Source organism: Stylophora pistillata, chromosome 2, assembly GCF_964205215.1.
Source record: "Stylophora pistillata chromosome 2, jaStyPist1.2, whole genome shotgun sequence".
NCBI lineage: Eukaryota > Metazoa > Cnidaria > Anthozoa > Scleractinia > Pocilloporidae > Stylophora > Stylophora pistillata.
Window position 1 is genome coordinate 2,382,822 of NC_142520.1, and position 24,984 is coordinate 2,407,805.

The 24,984-nt window shown below is 38.7% G+C and overlaps 2 protein-coding genes and 1 long non-coding RNA gene across 4 annotated transcripts; 2 read left to right on the forward strand and 1 right to left on the reverse strand.

Moving 5' to 3' along the window:
- Nucleotides 1–330: 330 nt before the first annotated feature.
- LOC111326565 (proprotein convertase subtilisin/kexin type 6) lies at nt 331–18,167 on the forward strand. Of its 2 annotated transcripts, none has more exons than XM_088747927.1 (13): nt 331–611; nt 1,671–1,775; nt 1,978–2,055; nt 4,141–4,278; nt 5,125–5,189; nt 10,691–10,779; nt 11,182–11,360; nt 12,586–12,801; nt 13,196–13,296; nt 13,786–14,013; nt 14,333–14,625; nt 16,637–16,795; nt 17,303–18,167. In XM_088747927.1, exons 1-13 carry the CDS (start codon nt 450–452, stop codon nt 17,464–17,466), a joined length of 1,977 nt encoding a protein of 658 aa, XP_088604053.1. In that variant the 5' UTR covers nt 331–449; the 3' UTR covers nt 17,467–18,167. The 2 variants fall into 2 exon arrangements, with proteins under 2 accessions (XP_088604053.1, XP_022786309.1); XM_022930574.2 differs by having other exon boundaries at nt 332–611; nt 17,297–18,167.
- Nucleotides 6,820–9,929, forward strand: LOC111326543 (uncharacterized). The gene has a single exon (XM_022930553.2). The coding sequence runs from the start codon at nt 7,085–7,087 to the stop codon at nt 9,887–9,889; it is 2,805 nt and encodes a 934-aa protein (XP_022786288.2). The 5' UTR covers nt 6,820–7,084; the 3' UTR covers nt 9,890–9,929.
- LOC148736653 (uncharacterized) lies at nt 15,351–16,629 on the reverse strand. Its single transcript, XR_015996381.1, has 2 exons — nt 15,552–16,629; nt 15,351–15,514 (listed from the first exon to the last, which is right to left on the reverse strand). It is a non-coding gene; the product is annotated as an uncharacterized LOC148736653 (long non-coding RNA).
- Nucleotides 18,168–24,984: the final 6,817 nt, after the last annotated feature.

The window sequence follows — 24,984 nt, forward strand, 5'->3', positions numbered from 1 at the left end:
TTTTCTAGTAGTGAGCTCGGGCTGCCTGTGCACAGACACACAGAACTCGCCGAAAACGCTTCAAAATGGCCTGAGACGCCAGGAATCAACAAAGAAAACAACAAGGCAACAGGTTAAGTCCATTTTATTTCAAAACAAGACATTTTTTCCTCTCTTTTAAGGTAAACCGATAACATCCCATACAAACCTTTATAAATTTGAATAATAATAAGTTCTTATATAGCGCATTAAAATTGAACTCTAAATATAAAACGTTGCGCAACACGGTAAGAGTCACGTCCGCTTTTCAAGTAGTGAGCTTGGGCTGCCTGTGCATGCCCTAACATGAAATTGACCCACAGCCCTGGGTCTCCGAGGATTCATCTAATGCTGACCCTTGACATTAATCACGTACAGATCGCTTTGTTTTCAGTTGTTTTCAACAGTTCGACGACGACGTATCGGTGTAAATGGCTGGATTTTCGATTCGAACTCTTTTTATAATATTCTTCTGTTTAACTGATGCTTTAGCCAGTGAGAGTTATACCAATGTGTGGTCCGTAAAATTTCGTGGTAACCGGGAAGAAGTCGAGCGGTTTGCCTCCAAAAATAATCTCGTCTACGACAGACATGTAGGTGTTGCGTCGTTTTGTTAACATTTCACTCGATATCAGGAGCGAAAGTTAGCTTGATTTTATTGAAAAGGTAGAAATTTCATGAGAATAGATTCGTGGCCCCGTAGATACTATCAGTTGAATTTATTTCGGGCATGAATTTCTGCTTGTCTCATTCGTGCACGGCTGTAATTGTCTCTAAAGGGGAATATTTTTGCCGGTGCACTTAAGTTTCTAGAAAAATTTATAAAATTGTTGGTTACCAGGGCATGATTTCAGCTTTTGCCAATATAGTAGAGACACCCAAATTTACAAATGTTTTTCTCAGTCGTAAGTACACAACTGCGAGACTTCATTAGCACATTTTCGGAAGAAAGGTAATGTTGTTAAATGACCTTAGCTTACCGGTAGTTTAAAGAACATGTCTATAAGAAGCTTGATAGGACATGAGAGCAAATATGATTTTCAGTGACAAGAAATTCCTCACTCAGACTCACAGTATCAGTAGTGGACTACGTGTTGTCAATCAGGCCATATGCCTTTTTGGGTGATTTTAGTTGTCCACTACATGCCAGAGTACTTCTGACAGTAAATAGCATCCTTTTTTATGTTGAAATTTTTATTCTGTGTATCTGTAAGAAACGTTTCAATGAGACTCATTTTCACCAGTTACAATGGGTGTTGAGAAAATCATTTGAACTTTAGAGTCATGCATGTTTGATAAAGATTAAAAAAGTAAGGAAGGTGCAGTCGAAACCACTTGTCAATGACACAATTAAGGTTACTGTCAACCAAATTTGGTCACATAATAGGAAGATCATTTTTGTCACCCTTGCCAAGAAGCACCTATGCAGACTGTGTGCAGACTAATGAAAGTTAAATACTATCATGTCAATAAAAATGGCCATAGCTACAATTATTACAATTACCAAAGAACTAAATTAAATGAATGAACTATCAAAAACATCTACTAATATTTCATCATAGAATTTTGTCCATTATTACTGACAGTATGCTTCCAGAGGAAAATTATTACTTTGAAATAAAGGTGATACAGTTTTCTGCAAATTTTTTCAGCTATTTGAGGATTATCATACCTTAAAACGACCTGATTTGCTGAAAAGTCCTCAAAAGACAAAGTCCTCATTGGAGATTGATAGCAAGTTGCTTTCTGAGGAAAAGGTACATTTGTTTACATCATACTTGTCAAGCTGTTTCCTTCTGATGGAGAAATGGAGATGTACTTCAACTAAAAGATTGTTCATTTTTGTACATCAGACTTTGTGCTATCCTTATTTTAAAAAAATTGTTAATTTGCAATGGAAAATTTTTGTCTCAATAAAATCACATTACGATATTAATGATTTTTCCCCTCTATGTTCAGGTTGAATGGTTCATGCATCAAAAGGTGAAAAAGTATAAACTGTTTTCAAATGAACACCGGGGAGTACTTTGGTACATTGTAAGTCACTGTTATTGATGATTTTTATTGGTGTTTGTATTTTGTGATAGCAATGATGACTATGATAATGACACTGTTGATAGCCAGCCCTAAGTTCAACTTACATTTCTAAGTTGCTATTTACCATAAAATCATAAAAGAATTGCCTGAAGTAGGTTTTTGGTCAGAGAAAAAAGATAATGACCTTTAGTGCAAGATTACACTCAACAGTAACATACTATATTGCTGACAACTCTGCTTCCCTTTGAAATGCAACTTGTAGCTTTTACATGACATCTTCAAATTTGAGAGAAAGAAGTGAAAATCACTTCTTTCTCTCAAATTTAAAATTAAATTTAAATTTAAAATTAAATTTAAATTTTAAATTTATTTAGAAGCAGTTATACCATCAGTAGGGACCTTAAGAAACCACGACGGCGACGGCAACGAGGACGTGGGAAAAAAAGAGATCTAATTGGCAGAACAATAGCTCAGCACATGCATTTTGAAACTTTGTACATTTCTTAGCCGTCCTATGCAAAACAACCACGTGAAATCGCCAAAATTTGCGTCGTCTGCGAACCGAAACCACGACAGCAAATTATTTTAATTTCCATATGGAACTCAACGGCTACTTTTTACGTCATGCTGAAGTTGAGCTGTGGCGCTGTATGAGACAGTAAGCTCCTGCAGCCATTTTTGAAATTCTAACTAAGAGTAGAAATTCATTTTTTAATCAAAGTCTTCCTTGGCGTTGCCGTCGTGGTTTCTTAAAGTCCCTAGTATTAGTACTGGTACTGTTGTGTCTTCAATTCTCTCTTTGTCTTAGCGATAATGAAGACCTGGGGTCGGAAAGATTGACCAACTAACGCCAACCCAGTGCAGTAGATTCACCATGCTAGAATCATTGTTTACATGACTTCACAGCCATAAATCATGATGCATTGTCTTGAAAATACTGAAAATCAAATAATTTAATCAAATTAAGACAAAATCATTGTTTGTAATATTTATATTATGTTTACTGGTCCAAAATTAATGATATATGTAGCCCAAATGTTGCAAAGCCTCGCTTTAAGTTATCGAGTTCTGTTTTCATTTCCAACCATAAAGTCCGTACTCCCTTTGAGGGTTGTGTATTCTGTTACTCCAGAGCTAATTGTCACTTTTAAATGTTAAATTTCTTATATTTTCTAAAATGATTATTCCTCAGCATACTGTATTTAATTTTCATTTGAGCTCCAAATGGTCTACCTTGATCAGAATGGAATGAAATGGACTTCTGCAAGAACTTACTTAAAAAAAATTTGTTGTACTACAAATTGGTAATGAAAGATTTTCCTTAAAACTTTGTACCTTGCGGGATTTCTACGGTCATTTTCACATTCGTATACAGGTCAACGGTCTCAGCCCATCATAAAAAGAGAGAAGGTTTGCAAAAGTACAACTTAATAAGCATTTGTGAAGCTTGTTTTGGCTTGTTAGGTCACAAAACAACAACAACAACAAGGGTTGAAGTAGCACAAACAACTAGCTCCCTTAGAGACCTGATACTGGGTTGGCGAATCCCAGCATTCATTTGGACACAGTATTAGCAAAGTTGTGTAATAGCTATCTTCTCTGCAAACATGCATGGTGCCAAAAGTTTTTTTCTACACACCATGACAACTTGAGTGTTCACAGAGTGATGTATGGAATGATAATGAGCAATTTCTTTTTTGGATGAGTTTGAGTATGATATCATGAATTATCAAAACCCAAGTCTGAGTTATCACAGAAGAAGCAAGATTTGATAATTTTGTGATATCATGAGAAAACGGAATTCAGTTATTGTTTTACTGTACATTTTTAAACAATCTGCAAATGAAGGCACTTCTATCTAAGTTTTGAAAAGTTTGAGAGTGCTTTATGGACAAGGGGCTTGGAAACTAGGCAGACTTTGAACTCAACATGATATACGTTGTAGATATTGGGTTATCCTGTCAACTTCACACGCAACTGTATGTAAGAGAGTTTTCATAGTAAGTCTAACTTATAATAATGTTGAATATCTTCCTACTTAATTCGTATTAGGCTTGCCTTTCCATTTTATCTCTTGGCTTATAGGATAGACCTGAGGGATCCCAAGAGCCAACCTTCAATGTTGTTCCTGTTTGGAAAGCAGGATACACAGGAAAAGGAATTATAGTAGCAGTTGTTGATGATGGAGTTGATGGCAGTCATCCTGAACTAAAAGACAACTATGTAATTTTTGCCGGCTCATTTAATTTTTTCTCCTTCTACACTGATTAAAAAGAAAAAGAAACATTAATTTGCCTTGTAGGTAGTAAACTAAATGGTAAACATGATGAACTGTGCTAAATGGGAAGGTAATATGTAATGCAGTAAATTTATCATTTAATTACCATGCACATTACGACATTATTTAATAACATGACATATAAACATACAACACTGATTGATTAACTCATAGGTGTACATGAGTATCAATCCTGTCTTACCTCTGTTGTAGATTGATAGCATGTAACTCTAGGGTTCATATACAGGATTAGATCAGACCCCAAAATAAGAAGTTACTTCAATCAGTCTTTACCTACATCAAAACTATCACTACTAGTAGGACAAATGCACATAAACGGAAACAAAAAAAAGAATCTCACTTATAACATTCATATGATATGTCTTTGGTTAAGAGGTCTTTTGGTGTGTGAGTACTTATCTTGAGGAATAAATGATTTTATTATAAAACTGGCAGCACCCAAAGTGAATCCTGTGTTTTTTATTGGCCAAAAAAAAAGAACTCAGCCAATATTCAGCCTTGTGTTGACCTCACGCTTAGTCAATAATGCATGCATATGACACCTGTAAAGAGAAAAAGACAAAAATTCATCAAAGAAGTTTTCTGATGGGAATAAGTTTCTCCTTGGAATAATCTGCCCACTTTTTAATAGTATTAAACTCAGCAATATAATTTATGATCAAGTCAATTTGGGTTTAACCTAAATGAAGGTATTTAAATAACTAGCCTTTTTTTTTTTTAAATACCATTGTTGTTTGTTGATGTATTTTGTATTTAATCTTTTTCATCAGAATGTGCATCTAAGTTATGATTATGTGCTTGGCAAAGATGTGGAACTTGGAACACCTGTATCTGGGTATGTTGATGGTTGACCAACAGATCTTCAGTTACTGTATGTACGTGTAAAGAACATTAACTTACAGAGCATCACTATGCAGTTGAAGTTGGGTGTGTAATCATAATCAACTAAACAGAAAATTTTAATTCAAAATTTTTTTTCAAGATGAAGGGGAAATAAAAGAAAATTTTCAAACAAATCTCCTGAAGGGAAACAAAGGTTATTCCCTTAACATTAAAGTCATTCAATTCATTGATCACTTAGAGCTTATGGGTTAGTTTTTTTGGTTTGTACACATAAATTGTATTTTTAAGATGCATGCTTTGTATGGTTTATTAAAATCTGTGTACACAATTATACTGAAAATACAGTCCAATCATACTGAAAATACAATCTAATTATACTGATTATTGTACATTGTAGTCACCATCTGTCTTCTCATTGGCTAAACGCCAACAGTTCATTCTGGAAAACAGCGCAATCGACAGATTATTCACTAATCTGTACCTACAGATTAGTGAATAATCTGTAGGTTGCACCCGTAAAGCATTATTTACAGTTCAGCAACGTTAAGTTCATGGACAGCAAAGTAAGAATGGCTTCTCGATTTGCTTCATTGACCCAGCAAGAAATTGAGAAATTACTTGAAGATAAAGATTCTGAAAATACTAAAAGATTGACAAAAGTGGTGAAATATGAGAAAACCTCTAAGAGAAAAATATCCAGGAGCCACATGACAAAAAGGAATTAACCCAAGTGTTGAAATTTTTTTATGTTGTACATTAATTTTTAAGTGTTCGAAAGTAAATTGTGTTCGCTGCGATAATACGTTTGGCATTACTTTCTTTAAAACAGTGTATAATAAAGACCAGTAGCACAATCACCACGCCCATTTGGTGCTGTCAAAAAACTTTCACTGATTTCTCATGTTTAACATTTACTAAAAAGCCAGATTTTTGCTCACAGCTAAAGTTGTCTTTGGTGATTACTATAAAGGCAATAGAAGGGTAAAACACATTACTGTTTCTGAGAAAATAAACAAAAAAGATTGAAAAAGGGTCCATATTTGAATGTAACGCGTAACACAATTCTTAGGGTAAAATTTTTCAAAACCAATTTTTTGTAAAAAAGGAAGCTCGCATGGAGAAATGGATTACACCTAATAATAACACACAATAAACACTACAATTGAGCAAAGTTTCAACATTTTAAGTTTATTGATATACATCAAAGGATTCATCAGTTTTGAATATCCTTCCTGTAACGCTGCTGTTTAGAGAATGGAGATTCAGAAAGTACTTGTCCATTGCAAGCCAACCTTGAAACCTATGAAGATAAAAACATACGAACTAAATGCTCATACCTTGAGTTTTAACATGGCAAAGAATTGATCAAAAGCAATAAATACAAACAGAGAAAATACAGTTTAAAGAAGTCGCTACGGTTTATTGTAACGGGGTTACGCAATAATATTTCTTGCCATCTTACCTTTTCCTTCAACCTTCTGATCCAAACAAAGTACAATGGGCTTTCAAAACTGAGCAGATCGGAATGCTCACAAGTTCACCTTGTTAATTCCATAGTTTTGAGCTCACAGCTTTAAAAACGGCTAAAATATTAGCTTCGGATTGAGTCGCTACGATTTTCGCCATCTTAACTTTGTTTACGAAACAGAGTGTGGGCAAATTCAGCGTCTTCAACCGTCTTGAAACACGAAATTCTCTCCGTAAACACGCCATGCTTTCTTCACGAACTAAAGCTCTGTAACCTCTCCTCATATCATTATTTAGGGGGGCTCCAAGGCATTTTTAAGGGCCATAATTTTCTGGGAATTGAGCAATCTGTAAATACCGCGTGTGTACAAGACAGCGTGTCTCCACGTGAAATTGGCGTATTTTGTTCTCGAAAACATCATGGAAGGTAAAGGAGAAAACAAGCTTTCACGTATTGAAGAGTGGAGAGAAAAAAAGAGAGAAAAAAACAGACAGAAGAACCTAAAGTACAACGAAAAGAATCGTGAGAAAAGAGCTGCTTATGCCAGAGAAAGACGGCATGCCGACAAGACAGATCATCAGCAAACGCGCCAACGAACAGCACAAGCAGCAAAAAAATCAAAGAAACTTCAAGAAAAAAAAGAAAAGAAAGCTGTCTTGGAAACAAATATGGAAAAAGTGCGACGACAAACACGAGAGAGGGTTAAGAAGTTGAGGGGAAAAAAGAAGCAAATCGCTAACGCAGGAGAGGTAAGAGATGCCGGCAGCCAAGCTAACGATAATGTTGCAGGCTTCAGAAACAGAATGGCGGCAAGTAGAGCAGTAAAGAAAGTTAAAAAAGCATTGCCTGAAACTCCAGAAAAGCGTGCTGAGATAATGAAGAAGATAGGTGCAAGTCCGAGAACGAGGAAACATCTTGTCAAAGCAGGAATCATGACGACTCCGGAAGAGGAAAAAGAGAGCAAGGTTTTAAAAGCAATGGCAGCTGACATCAAAGAGGGCTTAGAGGAAGTTAAAAGGAGTGGCTCGAATGAGAAACGAACTGCTTTGAGAGCCTTCAAGTCCCTGGCTTTTGGACAAAACGTAAAAAAATCTCGGGCCCAACGTTCTTTAGCAAAAGTCGTCTCTCTGAACAGGAAGAGCATTGGACGTGGAATTAAAAGAAGAATGGAAATTTTGAAGGGGGAGGAACCAAGTTGGCTCGTTTCTAAAAGGAAAGTGAGATTTGATGCTGTTCCTGAGGAGGTCAAGAGGAATGTTTACGATTTTTGGACGACCCAAGCTAGCCGTCCAACAGGAGACAAAAAGGATTTTGTTCGCTATCGTACGGGAAAGAGCCAGTATACAGAACATGCCAAGCACATCCTGGAAAAGTCTCAGACAGAAGCATTCCTAGAATTCCAGGCCCTCTATCCTGGCGTAAAGATAAAGCAAAGGAAATTTGAATCGCTCAAGCCTTTCTTCGTGAAAGCCGCAAAAGAACGCGATAGAAAGTCCTGCCTTTGTCGGAAGCACGTAGAGATCAAGATCGTCCTTGGAGATTGTATGAAATTTCGCAAAGCAGCCTTAAAGGAGAGAGATCATGAGAGTGTTAATGTTCTTGCCACTATTACAGAAGCTGCAGAACTGACTCTTTGCCCCAAAGCAGAAGAAGATCCTTACCATAAACTGGCCTGTTTGGAAAGAGAGTGTGAGCATTGTGGTGTCCACCTGATGAAACTCCTTCCAGAGGAAGAATCAATTGAAGGTACAGTTATTTGGAGACGCTACGATTATGTCTCAACAGGGAAATTTTTGGCAAATGGTCAGGAAAAGAAGAAGCTGGCCCTTGTAACAAAAGAAACACCACCATCAGAAATGTTTGGCTACTTCAAGAACCTCATGAAAGATTATCCAATGCATTCCTTTATGGCCAAGTGGCAACGCGATCAGCTTGACACTTTGCTTGAGCATTTACCTATTGATCATGCAGTTGCCATTCATGACTATTCAGAAGGATACACCTGTAGGTCGCAAGATGAGACGCAGTCTGAATACTTTGACGTAGCGAAAGTGTCGTTGCATGTAACTATACTCTACCGCCATGCTACAGAAGTTAACGATGGTATTGAAAGTACAGAGGAGAACCCAGAGATTGTAAAGGAGCACGTGTTTGTGATTTCCGATGATGTCATTCAAGACAACAGTTCTGTTCACAAAGTACAGGAACTTCTGAACAATTACATCACAAACGACCTTGGCCAACAAGTTAAAATTATGCACGAATTTACCGATGGGTGTGCAGCCCAGTACAAGTCTCGCCACTGCCTGGGAGATTTGTCCTGTTGCGTTGCAGACTTTGGCTTCAAAGTGCAGCGCAATTTCTTCGAAACCTCACATGCCAAAAGCGAACAGGACGCTGCTGGTTCTCATGTAAAACAGAAAGTTAGCCAGGCAGTACTGCGTCGAACAGCCGCCATCAAAAGCGCCAAGGATATGCACACTTACCTGACAGAAAGTTTTACTTTGCCTACTGCGTCAAGCTTCTTGTCAAGAACAAAATCTGTCAACTTAAAACAGCGCCTCTTCTTCTATGTGCCAGCATCTGGCGAGGGATCAGTCAACAGAAACAGACCAGAGCGCAAATTTAGAGAGATCAAGGGAATCAGAAAGATCCATGCAGTTAAGTGCACCACAGAACAAGGAAAGGTGTACACACGTGAACGGTCCTGCTATTGTCTTGACTGCCTGCTAGAAACTGGTGACTCTTGTGCTAACTCTGAGTGGGTTGATGACTGGAAAGAGCTGAAGATTGAAAGAGAAGCATCACCAGCAATTACTAGGAATGCACAGGAAGACACTGTGGCAGTGACAACAGAAACAGCTGTCAGAATAGCTGACTTAGCCGTAGCAGGCAGTGTGGTTGCAGTTGCAGCAGATGCCGACTCCAGCTATGACTATTATCTTTTGAAAGTCAACAGTGACGGAGTTGAGGAGCTAGCAGCAGATGTGACAGATGCTTATGGCAGCATTTACAACACAGGGCAGGAAGTTCTTAAAGGAAACTTTTTCCTAAGAGACAACCTAATCGACATGACATATAAACTTGACGAAAGTAAAGTTGCCATTGTTCATGCAGCGACTGTGAGGCACATTTGTTCTGACCTTCGCACTGTAAAGAGAGGAAGAAAGTCAGTGTATAGAGTACCTGTGATTCTCAATGAGGAGATACTGGCCTCCATGTAATATGAAATGTCTATTAAAAGGTTAAACATTGTTTTATTTATATGGTTTTCTTGTATTGGTGAGCTGATAACCTTGAAAATACCACGCCTGCAAAGAATTCTGGGTAAAATCAAAACTCTTACAAAACATGCGAAAAATGAAATATTTTTCAAAAAAACAGCAAGACTTGTCATATTCTGGGTAAAATGAAGCTAAAAGAGTGATTTGGGTCAAAAGTATCAATTTTGCTATTTTTAAGGCATGTTACAGGATTGGGAGTGATGATTGTGCTACTGATCAAAACAATTATTGGATTTGGTTTTTGTGATATATATCCGGAATAATCAAGGTCTCAGTTAGTGTTGTCAGCCTAAGCCTTTGGCTTCAGCTGATAACGCTTACCTCAACCTTGATTATTCCGGATATATATCACTAAAACCTCATCCAGTAATTGTTTAAAATACAATCCAATAGCTGCTGTTGGATAATAGACAAGGAGGGTGAGGATGTTATCGTGTTAGACACTGAAGTCTGTGGGGTGAAAGCCTTTATCTGGACTGTATTTGAATCAGCATTGCAGTGTAAAATGTGTTTCAGGTCAAACACCTGTTAAGATCAGTTACATGTAACTCAGACCTGTCAGAAAAAAGGAAAATTTCAGATGATTTATGGTGGCTTTACTGTTGGATTTGGGTTTTGCACCATAGAAAGAACTGTCTAGGTCAAGGGTTAAGTGATCTGCTATAGTCTAAGTGGACATCACAAACCAAACGTGTTGTGAGAACGTGAGATTAATATAAACATAATACAATTTACTTTTAGCCACGGCAACAAATGTGCAGGTGTCATAGCTGGAAAACGACATAACGATTTATGTGGAATAGGATTGGCCTATGAAGCTAACATTGCAGGTGAAAGAAAGACTCCATTTTTTAAATCCCTTTTTAAATCCATTTTTTTAATAGAAATTTGTAAAGGAAAAAATAGAAAGAAAAAAGTTTAAGAGCTGAGTAGGATATATTAAAATCATTATACTTTGATGATATATTCCAACAAAAGTAGAGCCAATCAATGCCATTACTTTACCCTTATATTCCTGGGGACTGGAAACTATTTACATTGTCTATCACTAGCTATCACTGTATTTTCAGCACATCCTCCTTTGGTATGTGACTGTTCAGTAAAAGGTACAGTGGAGTGATAATTCGATTAGCAACTATTTTAATCCAATTCAGATCAAACAATTGAACATTAAAATTTGACGCTCTAAGTCATTGTGAAGAATTTAGGTAATCTTGCCTTTTTTGTCTCAGGTGTTCGCCTCTTTGATGATCACATTTGGTCGACTGACGCATGGGAATTCTCGTCTTTGATACATAAACTAGACTACATTGACATATATTCCAACAGCTGGGGGCCGGGGGACATAGGCTGGGAAGTAGAAGGTCCTGGACCGCTGGCCAGTAAAGCTTTAGAACTTGGTACTTCAAAGGTATTGTGTACTAACAGAGAACACCAGGTCTCTCATCATTTTGTCAGCCTTACCTCGTGTTCTGTCCATTGTCGCCGCTCCTATCGAATTACGTTCAGTCCTTTAGCCATGGAATACTTTAAATTTGGAACTTTTCTCTAGCATTGAAACCTGGTGTTGGCTTTATACCCGTCATTGAAAGGAATCCTTTTAATGACGGTGTTAAATAAAAGGGAACTCGTTTGCTACAATGTACTAATGTTATGTTATAAAACAAATGGTAAACGCCACAGCGTACACTATTGAGTTATTACGGTGGCCCATAAGTGTCACGGCAATACTCCCACAATTCACTGCGAAACTCCCGCAACTCACGGCAAAACTCCCGCAATTCACAGCAAGTTAACGCCAATTTTTCACGGCGGAAGTACGGTGACATAAAGACCATAATATTGATGTTGTAATCCGGTCGGTTTCTTTTCAAACCATTCGCGGTTTTCAGGTACTTAGGCTCATATGGATGTCGTGGTTTTTCGGTAAAAACAAACGAATCTCTTCGTACTCGAAGCCCTTGAAGAAATAATAGCGGATGAGGTCTTCTTCGTCGTCTGCTGTCAACTCCAAGTACTCATCTTCCGCCATAGTTCACAAAAACATATTATGGCCTGTAAGAGAATAGTCATCAGGCTACATCCGCCGTGGCATTTCACTTCTGCCATGAAAAATTGGCGTTGTCTTACCGTGAATCACGGAAGTTTTGCCGTGACACTTATTGGCCACCGTAATAACTCAATAGTGTACGCTGTGGTGTTTAACATTTGTTTTACAACATAAAATTGATACATTGTAGCAATAGAGTTCCCTTTTATTTAACAATGAAATCTTACGTGACCAGAAAAACAAGCGCGTGGAAAATTTTTACTTTTGTTCACGTCAGTAGAGTACACCCATGGGCAAATAGTGGGCACTGAATTGACCAATCAGAGTGCGCGCTTTACCGCTGTCTCTTTTGTAAGAGTTTTTTGGCTTAACAGTGCATCCGCTGAATTTTGATTTGAAAATTCCCGAGGCTATTGTTTCATTCTTCTGTATGATTGGTTTTCATAGTCTGAATAGATAGATGCAAAGTAATATATAGTGTACAATTTATCACATCAAGACTACATTCACGTGGATTTGTGACCAGTTGCCGCACTTTCTGGAGGTTCTGCAAATGTTTTATGCCTTTGACTTTGTTTAAATCTAGGGTCGTGGTGGCCTGGGTGCTATCTACACGTTTGCGGCAGGCAATGGTGGCCTTGGGGGAGACAGTTGTGCATACAATGGTTACGTAAATAGTATTTACACCATTGCTATCACCGGTGTGAATCGTGATGGATCTCTTCCTAGCTACGCTGAGGACTGCCCCGGAATAATGGCCGCCGCTTATAGTATGGATTCATATAAAAACGTCGGAACGGTTGTAAGTGGAGTGCAACAAAACGTATGGGAGTCAAACCGTGATGAAAAACCCCATTACTAAGGGAAATGAGACCTTGCAGAAGCAAATGATTTGAAGAGCGGGGCATAAACTGTCCTCTTGCGTTTTGTATCAATTCCCAGTTGTCCTCTGCAGTGTTTTTGAAATTGCTTTTCCGTTTGAAGCTGAACATTCCTTTCGTATTGTTGATTTAGGATACGTCTCATATCGTTAGACACGTTATCCCATCTAACCTCATGTTAAAGTGTTTAAACAAGTGTAAGTTCACCTGAGACAGGTCTGATTTTTCCTTACAGTTTCTTTAGAGGAATTAATGTAAGCAGTGGCTAGTGACTGTTTTCGTTGTTTGTCTGATTCTGTTTAATGTATCATTTAGACAACTGTTGATAACCAAGAAGGATGTGTTCATAATTTCTCGGAGTCGTCAGCGGCTACCGCAATGGCATCAGGATTGATTGCACTAACCCTGCAAGCAAAGTAAGATTGTTACGTCATCAGCTTCAACTGGGGAGTGAGTTTCCCGATCAAAAACTAATTTATCCTTTTTTCCTTTCGCCGCTATTGAGGGTTTGGCAAAGGGAAAAAGGGAATATGATTGAGTCATCTCTATTGGGGACTTGTAACCCCTTTATATCGCGAAAAAGTGAAAATGTGTGATGCTAGTAAAATACTCGTGTAAGCCCCGCCCCAATGGAAAATCCTGCGCACGCATCGGAGATTGTGCATGTATAACCACTGTGCTTGCAACAGTATTACGATTTATTTAATAATGATACTAGTGGAAGCTGTCAGTGTGAGAGAGCTTCTTCTAGCCGTATATAATTTGAAAGGATTTTCCTAAATGGACAGGGACAAAATCTGAGTTCCGATGTATATACATTGTTATCAATCGACACACTGATGCTGAATGCATCAACGGTTGGAAAAAATTTATGATTTAGTTCGTGTTATTATCATCTTTTTCAGTCCTAATTTAACATGGCGTGACGTTCAACACATCATAGCTAACAGTGCTAGAGCAGCACCTGGTGGTGTCTTGCTTAAAGATGGAAAGTGGCGGCAAAACAAAGCAGGATTTTACTTCAGTAAATTTTATGGCTTTGGACTCATGGACGCTAGCAGGATGGTGAACCTGGCAAAGAACTGGACTCAAGTTCCTGGGCAGCGGAAATGTGAAATCGAAGGGAGTGAAAAGTAAGTTTCAATATTACACTCCTTTTGGTTTTCCTTACACGTCGGCATTACCTACATACGTCAGTGGATAGAAACAGCCATTTGCTGATTCAGCGTGTCCAATCAAAATTTAAAGTTGAATACTGTTTCATGCACAGCCAGAGTGTCTCATATTATTTTGTGAATGGAATTATATACGTTTTTCTTATATGGCGGCTATTCTGAATAAGGTAAATTATTGTTCCCAAGTATTAATCTGGCGGCCATTTTGAATGTATAACTGAAGAGGAAGAGCCCTTTATAACGATTGACCTAGTCACTATCAAATTTTCTTTTCCAGGCAAATCCCAGGTACAATTTCAGTAGAAGTCAAAAATTGCGAGATAAAGTTCTTAGAGCACGTGCAAGTCAGAGTAAATCTTGATTTCTCTCGGCGTGGAGACTTGATACTACATTTGAAGTCACCGAGTGAAACAATTTGTCCATTGACGGGATACCGTATGGCAGACAACTATCAGGAATTTACGAACTTGACAGACTGGCATATCACAACTCTATTTCACTGGGGAGAGAATCCTTCAGGGAAATGGGAGCTCAAGATTAGTGATGCTTCCCCAGAACACCCAAGTGCAGGTTCAATTTATAATTCTCACTAGATGTTGTTAGTTAATGTTGTAATTTTTTCCTGTGGCTGTTTTTGTGTGTGTTTTTAAATTTTTGGATACACGTAGTACTTTTCTGGGCGGGATTCGTCAGAATCAAAGGTATATATTGTGTTTGTACAACACAGGGATTAGTTAAGATTGTAGACTTGGGCACACATCACGTGCGACATCAATTTGAACTGATGTTGTAGCGATGAAAATAGGGAAGAAAACACTTTTAAAGACAACACGCTGGAAGAGTAGTATGATTTCTCAGAATGATTACTTTTATCTTGTCCTCAGATGTTGTAGAAGTTTTGGTACCCCACAAATATAACTCGCTACTGTATATGCCATGATATGGGGCCGACTATTTAACTTTTGAGGGGGGGTGGGTGGGTGATTTCTGGTCATTAAGAAATTTTTTTTCTAGCAATCTGTAGGATAGGATATTTTTTTCCGTTCTAAATGCTCTTTTTTTTTCTGTTACATTTGGGCTGCATGCAGTTTTTTTCTTCCAACAAGCGCTTTCAGGAAATTTTTTTCAAATCACCCACCCCCTCAAGAGTTAAATGGTCGGCCCCTAATGGAAAGTCGAAATACCTTCACAGAATACCTGGTGACCGTGCCCATGCAGCTATCAGACATATTGTTACGAGTTCGATGTTTGAGTGGAAGGTGATTTGTAATCTAAACAGAACGCAGGGTTGGCGGAACAGCAACAAGAAGATTTATTCCAAAATGAACGTAGTTTTCACTTGATAAGCTTTACACTAGCACGTAACTCAGTAAACTTACACGGCCTCCGCCAACTTTGATCAACTTGAAAATACACACGGCCACCGCCAACTTCAGTAGACTTGAAAAATACACACGGCCTCCGCCAACTTCGATAAACTTGTAAATACCCACGGCCTCCGCCAAATTCAACAAACACTACCTCGTCACGCTTGACAGATCACGGCTGATCACGACTAACTCTCTTCGCTTGTGAAAACTTAGTTAAAACCTCGCCTAACCTATCCTACTTATATACTTACGCGATAAAATTCTAGAACTTTCTAAAAAAGGTCTAATTATAGCAACATTACAAAATATACCAATTTTAGAATCGTTTACATAATTTACTCAAATAAACAAGCCATGACCTTTCGCTAATCTTCCAGAAAGTCATGCATGTCACGCAACATTATTTTTCCTAACACATTTTTAAAGTTGATTCCAGGTTCATTCAAGCGAGCTATTTAAAAAAAAAATCACTTCATTCTTTTATATAACGTTTTTTTCACTAAAACATAAACAGCATATCCATGCTTGATTTGTGTATGTTTTTGTCTTTCTAAATCTTTTGGAGTACGTTTAAACTTTGTACAACGGTTTTACATTATCCGCGTTGTTTAATTGCTAGTTGGAAATTAGGTCTAAAGGTAAAGTAGGTAAAGTCTGTTTACGAGCCAAGTGGCACATCGGGCCAGTGCTTAACTCCGGTTTCTGTTGCATGAAGCGACTAGGAGTATTTCTACTCCCCCCTGGATGGGATGCTAGTCCATCGCAAGGTTACCCCCCTTCCCCCAGCATTAAATTTGCCGGTACCCATTTAAACACCTGGGTGAAGAGAGGCAAAGTGAGAGTGAAGAGTAAAATGTCTTGCCTAAGAACACAACACAATGTCCCCGGCCAGGTCTAAACGAGGTATTTTTACCGTGAGCACATTTTTTTTGTCTTCGGAAAGCTGGAAGGGTGAGCGTTTCTTTACTTTATTGGCAGTTGTTTCGTACTGATTGTGCGAAGAATAAGAGATCCGATCGCCGCCCATCTCTCCGCGTTAGATTTGGAAGCCGTTTAAACTTTACCAATATCAATTTGATAACAAAGCCTTTCACGTGCTCACAGATGTAACAATTCAACCTATTTTATTTATATATTAAGTTAATATATTCGTAGTGGCGGAGTTTTTGTTCTTATAGCAATGTTGTCATGTTTTTAAATTCGCTCTTAAGGTAAACTTCATCATTGGTCCTTGATCTTGTATGGAACGTCATCAGCTCCCCTCAAACACGGACGCGAAAAGGACGACCTACCACCACGCGTCATTCCTACCAAATCAACGAGTACAGGGAGCACAACAAATGAACCTACAAATGAATCCACATCAACAGGTTAGCTAATTAAGAACCGTATACAGCTCACAGAATCGTAAGGTAAAGGAGCCCTGAAATGAGATATATATATATATATAGCCTCCACGTGGCGCAAAAATATACACGGACAATTGTCCATTCATTATCTGCTCCTAGATACGAACAGTTTTCCGAGCGAAGCTCGTAGAAAACTATGACTGTCTGTGACTTTGTTGTTGACAAAACTGCTGATTAACTGTTTTCACCTAACGCGTGCTCACTAATTTGGAAGCTGTCTGGCGCTGTAGTTTCATTGACTCATTTTTTCGTTATTACCATTATCATCATTATTAGTAGTAGTGGTAGTGGTAGTACTAGTAGTAGCAGTAGTAGTCAGTAGCTAGTAGTGACTACTCACCACTCACTACTCGTTACTCGCTACTCACTATTCATGGTTCCTTTACTTGTAGTCAGTGGTCAGTGGTTAGAAGTATTTATATCTTCTCTTTTTTTTTTTTTTTTTTTTTTTTTTTTTCACAGTTCCAGTGATGCTGATTATCTTACCTGTGGTATGCGCTTCTACTTCGTTATTCATTATTGCCGGAATATGTTGTTACCGCCATGTAAGAAAAAATAGGACAGAAGATAAACGAGAACCCGAAAAACACGCTGAATCGGTGCAGGAAGAGAACGTTGAAGTTATGGTTTAGTGAAGGGGAAAATATCAACTGGTTTCTGACTGAAAATGGCTCGAAGTTACAATGCATTGGTCCCTCAATATAAGCACGTTTTGTTCAGTGAATGATATCAAAGTAATATAATAAAGGCACATAGCTCTGCCTGAAATATTTGTGGACAATTTGTTCCTTTGAAAGGTCTACGTAGTAAGGTAATTTTTTGTAGTAGTGTAAATATCGTGTAAGTTGTGCGTAAGGAGTTGAGGAGATAGGGGTAGCTGTTTTCTTGTGTCGTTGAAAACCGTCAACGATTTGACGGAAATATTGATGATTTTTGATAAGGGTTGTCAAACCTAGAGGCAAGTTGTTTAAGCAAATACTTAATTAATTCAAAAGAAACCAAGGTACACTTGAATTTACTTGAATTTACTTGAAATTTACTTGAAAGTTCGAGAGCGTCTAAAACCTTCACGCGTTGATTGTAGTATCGAGGAGGGAGAAAATTGGTTTCCTGTGAGAGCATCACTCCTCACTATACTAAGTTTAGACTTCATAACTTAATTTTTAAAAAGATCGGAAGTTTGTTTTTTGATTGTTGTAATGCTTGAATTGTGTATAAGTATATGAACCACTAGTTTACTTGTCAGTTCAATTTTCGGCGGAAGACGCGGAAAACGTTGTAGATATATGGAAAAACAATCGATTAAAGTAATTGTTTTACACTTTTCCTATAATGAACAGTTGCTTTGTGTCTCATCTGACATCGTGGGAAACTAGTGCGCACTGGTGCGTCGGAATTATCTTTTACCAAGTATTCCTGTGTTTTTTTTTTTCTATTTTGTCATTAGCAAGAAAAAGGACTCTGTGAGAGTTCGACTAATGGTTGCGGGTCGCGCCTTCTAAGTCGCAATTTTTAAAACGATAGGTTTTAGAGTTATCTGTATGCCTTTTTTGCTTAATTTTTTGTTTGCTAAGGGGTCCTCCTGCATGCCGCGGGTCGACGCATAGTAATGCATCAAAACGCTAATTTTACTGGTTGCATAACACGTTATAATGCCTCTCTATCTTGAAAAGATGTCTGGTGATCACGTCTCCAAATACGTCTTCGCCCGTCAAGCTTGATAAATTTATGCGCAGAGAGATGCTGCGAAGGGAAGTCATTTTGTTCGGAACGTGGTTATATTTCCCTAGATCTGGAAATAAGAATGGGAACCATAAGCTGAAGCGCCAGTGACCCATATGAAACGCATCTCCTTAAACTTTTTCTCTTTCCTTTTTCTTTCTTTCTTTTAGTCACGGTTTGCAATTCGAGTTCACAGTTCGCCCCCGTAAAACTGGTCTCTTTTCGATATTTACTCCCCATTCCATGGGAGTGAGAGCTGAGCCATTTATCTTGGATTTAACTCCAGATAAGGCCAACAGCGTAAGCTTCAGCGGTGTTTAGATACATACTTAATTTTTCATTTAGCCTAAACTGCAAAACTTCCGAGAAACATAACGACGTTCTTAAAACAACCCCAGGCTATGGCTCGTGTCTGACATCACATAATTAGTGGGGGAATTTTGCCTTTATTGTTCTATGGGGCTGTCTGTCAAGAAATTTTTCTTTCAAAGAATTTTCTTTCAGTTTAACTCGCCACTTGAAAAGGGTGAGAACCGCGATGTGCGACCATTAATCAAAGTACTCTTTTTCCTCGCTTCCATTTCCCTAGTGCCAGGCCCTCACACACCCTCTTTCGTTCCCCACCCCCCCCCCCCCGCCACGTGGGAGAATATAAAGCCCCGTGCGCAGCGCTCACAGTAAATATTTAAACCACTCGAAGAGAAAGTTTATATCCCTGCGCAGCCACGTAATGTTCTCAATGCATTTCGTTATAAATTGCCAACTGGTGCAAGGCTCACGCCACAATTTCTTCGACCCTTTTTCGGAACTGTTGTGGATCCACCCATGTATCTGATAATACGTTCTCATTCTTATTTCCGTGTTTGGGGAAGAAACGCGTTCAATTCAAACCATCATATGTCGATTAAGAACTGCCAAGCGATCCAGGAAAGCTTGAAAGATCATGGTTTTCAAATCACTAAATGACCGGCAGTACGTACGGTACTTTTCTTAAATCTAAGGAATCGAACCGGTCATATCCATATGTCGAATAAGAAGTACAAAGCCATCCACCAGATTTTTATAGACCACAAGTCTAACTCTCGTGTCACAAGATGATTTACAGTTAATTAAATGAAAAATGTGAAATGATTGCAAATCATTGTCAAATATGAAACTATTTCCAAACAAATTAGGTCATACTAATTGAATAAATATCTTGAGTATTTCTTGCAGCGCTTGACACTTGTCAGCCGGCAAAATGTAAAAGAGATTCAGCATATGATCGGTAAGCTCGATTTCCTAAACTCGGACTGCCAGCCATTTAGTGATTTGAAAACCATGACCGGCAGTCGACCTACTGAGAAAGACTGGGTCACAAACCATGGTTTCGCCCTCTGAGCCGAGCGCAAACCAAGCGTTAGACTTGCGATCTTTAAAGCTTTTCTGGATCATAACTTAAACTTTCCAAACTTCCAATCGACATATGATAGTTTGAATTGGACGGGTTTCATTCGATTCCTTAAATTGCTCGAATTGATGACTAGATATGTAAGGAATTGGCGTTCTGTTCCGGAGCACCTGTCCTGTGAAATTAAATACGATATCAATGGGTAGGTAGCTGGTCCTATCCTATTTGAACGTTATTTTTTTTAAAAAATAACGCAAGCTTTTAAAAATAATGCAAGCTTTTAAGTTAAGTTATATTGCACGCAAGTCAATTGGGGAGAAATAGTCTGGTAGCTTGTCAATAGAAGTTAGGGTTGGATGAATGATATAGCTACTTGCATCGATCCTCTACCTTTTTAAAGGGAAACCATACAGCTTCCATCTTGTTCAGCACAAGGACCTAACAAAGAGTTGCGCCATTTACCTCTGATAATTAAAGGGAATCGTTGTGCACCAATTATTGCATTTAAACCTATATAATAAGGTCCGCACCACCTGTGATTCCTTCGACCGGAGATTTAAAGCTAACATTCACCGCAAGCAAACACAGTCGGTCCATAGTCGGTCGACAGTCGGTCGATAGTCGGTCGATAGTCGGAAAATAGTCGGTCGATATGTCGACCGATATATGTCTGCCGATAGTCGGTCGACATATCGGTAGACAGTCGGTCGATATTTGACCGACACTTGGCCGATGCTTCACCGATACTTTACTGACACTTAAGTGATGCTTCAATGGCATTTGACCTATTGTCGACCATATGGACGTGTTTTGTGTTTCAAATTTTTCAATACCGACACTGCAACAATACACAACCACACGAGCGACGTTCAAACTATATTTACCGATAAAGTTCAGACACTTGACCGATAGACTACCGACACTCGGCCGATAGACCCCTGACACTTGACCGATCAGTTCCACCGACTCTTGACCGATATTCCACCGAGACGCGACACTCCATCTGTCGGTCGACAGTCGGTCGACATATCGACCGACATGTCGACCGACTATCTTCCGACTATCGACCGACCCGTCGACCGACTATCGACCGACTGTCGACCGACATATCGACCGATATGTCGGTCGACATGTCGGTCGCCATGTCGGCCGACACTACCTATAGTAAAATTGATCCTACCGTATTACCTCTGTGATTATAAATCAAAGATTTCTACAAATAGTCGAGAGCATTATAATCCGATTAATCAGTGACAATGAAGGAAGCGTTGTTACAAGATGTCTTTGTGCTTTGTCTATTGTTTGTCTATAACAGGAAGGCTACCTTTCTATAACATCAAGAAATGGTTAGATATTCTAGTCTTCTCGGATAGGGACAAATAAATGGAAGTCCCGTCTCCTGCAGGGTTTGGGTAGGAGACGTCAATTTCCCACAGACAAGATTACTGTGCGATGGATGTCCTCCCCTGGGGTGGGATGGGTGGGTTTATTGGGCCCGCAGTAATCGGCGCAAGCTGTTGCGGTGTCCCTGCCGGTTGGCGAAGCTGAATAAATCAATAAATCATAAATCAAGGCTCAGCGGATTTAGCACTTACAAAATTACAAAACAATATTTACTGGAATACAACTTTCACTGCCAACAAGCGATCGGATCGACGAAAGGCCTGCAAACCACTGCAAAAGGTAAGTCATTTCTTGTTATCAATGAAGTGGGTCAGGGATGACGTCAGGCTTCAGGCCACTGATGTCACGAGGCACACGTGGTACTTTAATTCCCCGGCTTTTATTACGTAAGGTTAATGAATTTCTCCCAAAATTAGCGTTATTAATGTACTTATACCAAGCGCCAAAGAGAAAATGCATGAACATGATGAAGAACTTGAGATTTATGAGAATGCTTTTAAAAACTACTTTTAAATGAAAGGGTTCGATGATTATGTCTTTATATCATTAAAACTCATTTCATGTCGTATTTGTGTTTTTAAGCGGTCTCTTTTAGGGGTCAAAATTTGCTTAAGCCACGCGCAGATTGGTCTCCGTTAGGGGTCACAAAAAGCTTGAGCAACGCCCAGATGGTCTCCTTTAGGGGTTAAATTCAAAATTTCCGGCGAGCATCCCCGTCTGTTTCATATGGGAGTTCCTCCCCCCCCCCCCCCCCCGCTCAACTCCCGCTCGTTCCGCATTCTCCACTCTGGCCACTAGCTCCTCTTTAGTGCCTGACACTTTCATTCCGTGATTTTCTAGCCATTGTTGTAGTTTAAGCTTCTTCCAGGCCTTATGAAACTGATCACTGACAAACTCCGCCATTACTTTTGCACGCGATGGAAGATCTGTACTAACCACAGCATCGCCATGGCGATAATTCAGCCCAGTCTCCGTTGTGTGCGGTTTATCCTGGGAAAAGGCCATTGTTGGGCGCTTGTCACGTCATTCGGTCACACGTTTTTTCTTTTTTTTATAACCAAATTCTCCCACCAGTTTCAAGAGTCATTTTCAAATAAATTTTTTACCTTTTTTGTCTTCTTTTAACTGGAAGATTTAACAACTAATTGAAGCTAAGCGTACTTTACTCGTGCCGGTTTAGAAGTAATTGATGAAGGAAGAAAAGCATCGGATTTGTGAAAAGTCAACAACTGTCCTCAGTAGTTCCTTTTCAGCACGAGCGGATAAACTAGTGAGACGTGTTAATTAGTTACATATCACACGGAAAATGTATTTATCGATCGTGAAAAACAAAAATTATTTTTAAAAAATATGCCACTTTATTCCATGCACCCAGCCGCGATAACAAAACCTTAATACAATATATACACTGCATAACAAGGGCCGGCAACCAAGGACATACTATGTTCTGTCGTCCTCTGGGATAGTATATTTTGCAGTACGCCCGATTCAACGAGGTTTTCGGTATAACCATCTCTTTAAGAAACTCAGCAATAAACACTAAGAAAAATGTTCTGTTCATTTCTCAATTTCTGTTTTTAGCTTCGCAGTCTAACTGATGTGCTTTCACATCTTTCTACAACATGGGCTTCTTTAGATGTTAAGGTTGATCGCCATTTATACCAACAATCGAACACAACTTCTCGTTTCCCTAACGGGAATAATTGCATTTCCAGCTTGTGCGATACACGTGATAACCTCTTAAAGAAGTGTTGAATTTCAATGTGGGAATAATTATGCAACATACCGCACGGAAATTCACGTTAATTAAATGTATGTAAACATAACTTTTGGAAAATTCGCGTTAATTTTATGACGCGTAAATTTTGTTCGCGTTATTAACATGCTTCGTTATATTCCTATAATAAGGTACCCGGTTACATCCGGTCAAAGAGTCAATCAGTTTTCGCTTCCCCTCGGCTAGTTTTTTTTTTTTTTCGATGTTAATTTTTTCGCTCCACTGCACTTTTTCGTTGGCCATATTTTCTCGTCAATTTTTAAACCTAAAACCACATTTTTTATTGTCGAGGACCATTTATTTTTTTTATTTGAAGTAAAGTTTTATTTATTCGACCACACATTTTTAATCTCACTGTTTATTTCTCCAAGTAAGTCAATTCTTTTTTTATACTTATTTTTGTCCGCAACGAAACGCCATAGTCTGGCCCCGGCGAGTTTAAGTACTCCATAAGGTACTCCATCGAGTGGGGTTCCGAGTTTTGTCATCTCCCGGAAGTGACTAATGCTACAATCTCTCGCGATTTGAAAAAGAGGAAAATACGATGGAGATTTTGGGAAATTCTTCTAGCCAGGGGTCTAAGCCCCTTTCCTCACAGAATTTTTATAGGACTGTGAATATTTGAAAATGACAAATTTGAACTCCCGTACAGGTTTGAATTTTTTTCTGGCCTTAATAATTATCGACACAGCTTAGTAGTGCTCATTGCTGCAAAGGTCGCTTTCGTATTCAGAACTAATATAATTAGGAAAGCACATCGCAGGTGCCCATCATCTTTTAGGTGGTTTGCAACCAATCGGCTTACTGTATTTTGCGAAACGAAACGAAACGAAACGAAACGAAACGAGTAAACCCGTACTGTATTTTGCGAAACCAGCTCTTCGAAGACTCTAGCGATATATAACTTATTTCTTCCGATTCGTAAACACAATTCGTAGATACAACTCGATGCAGTGGTGATTTATAAATAAAGACTTTGAGCCAAAAGGTCAGAAGTGCGCCGTTTCGCAAATTACAGATATGCAAATCTGTAATTTGCGAAACGAGCTCTTTGAAGACTCTAATGATATGTAACTTATTTCTTCCGATTCTATAACACTTTTCGTAGATACGACTCGATGCAGTGATGATTTTTTAATAAAGAGTTTGAGCAAAAAGGTCAGAAGTGCGCCGTTTCTCAAATTACAGATATGTAAATCTGTAATTTGCGAAACGAGCTCTTTGAAGACTCTAATGATATGTAAGTTATTTCTTCCGATTCTACGACACTTTTCGTAGATACAACTCGATGCAGTGATGATTTTGTAATAAAGAGCTCGAGCCAAAAGGTCAGAAGTGCGCCGTTTCGCAAATTACAGAAATGTAAATCTGTAATTTGCGAAACGAGCTCTTTGAAGACTCTAATGATATGTAACTTATTTCTACCGATTCTACAACACTTTTCGTAGATACAACTCGATGCAGTGATGATTTTTTAATAAAGAGCTCGAGCCTAAAGGTCAGAAGTGCGCCGTTTCGCAAATTACAGATATGTAAATCTGTAATTTGCGAAACGAGCTCTTTGAAGACTCTAATGATATGTAACTTATTTCTTCCGATTCTATAACACTTTTCGTAGATACAACTCGATGCAGTGATGGTTTTGTAATAAAGAGCTCGAGCCAAAAGTTCAGAAGTGCGCCGTTTCGCAAATTACAGATATGTAAATCTGTAATTTGCGAAACGAGCTCTTTGAAGACTCTAATGATATGTAACTTATTTCTTCCGATGCTATGACAGTTTTCGTAGATACAACTCGATGCAGTGATGATTTTGTAATAAAGAGCTCGGGCCAAAAGGTCAGAAGTGCGCCGTTTC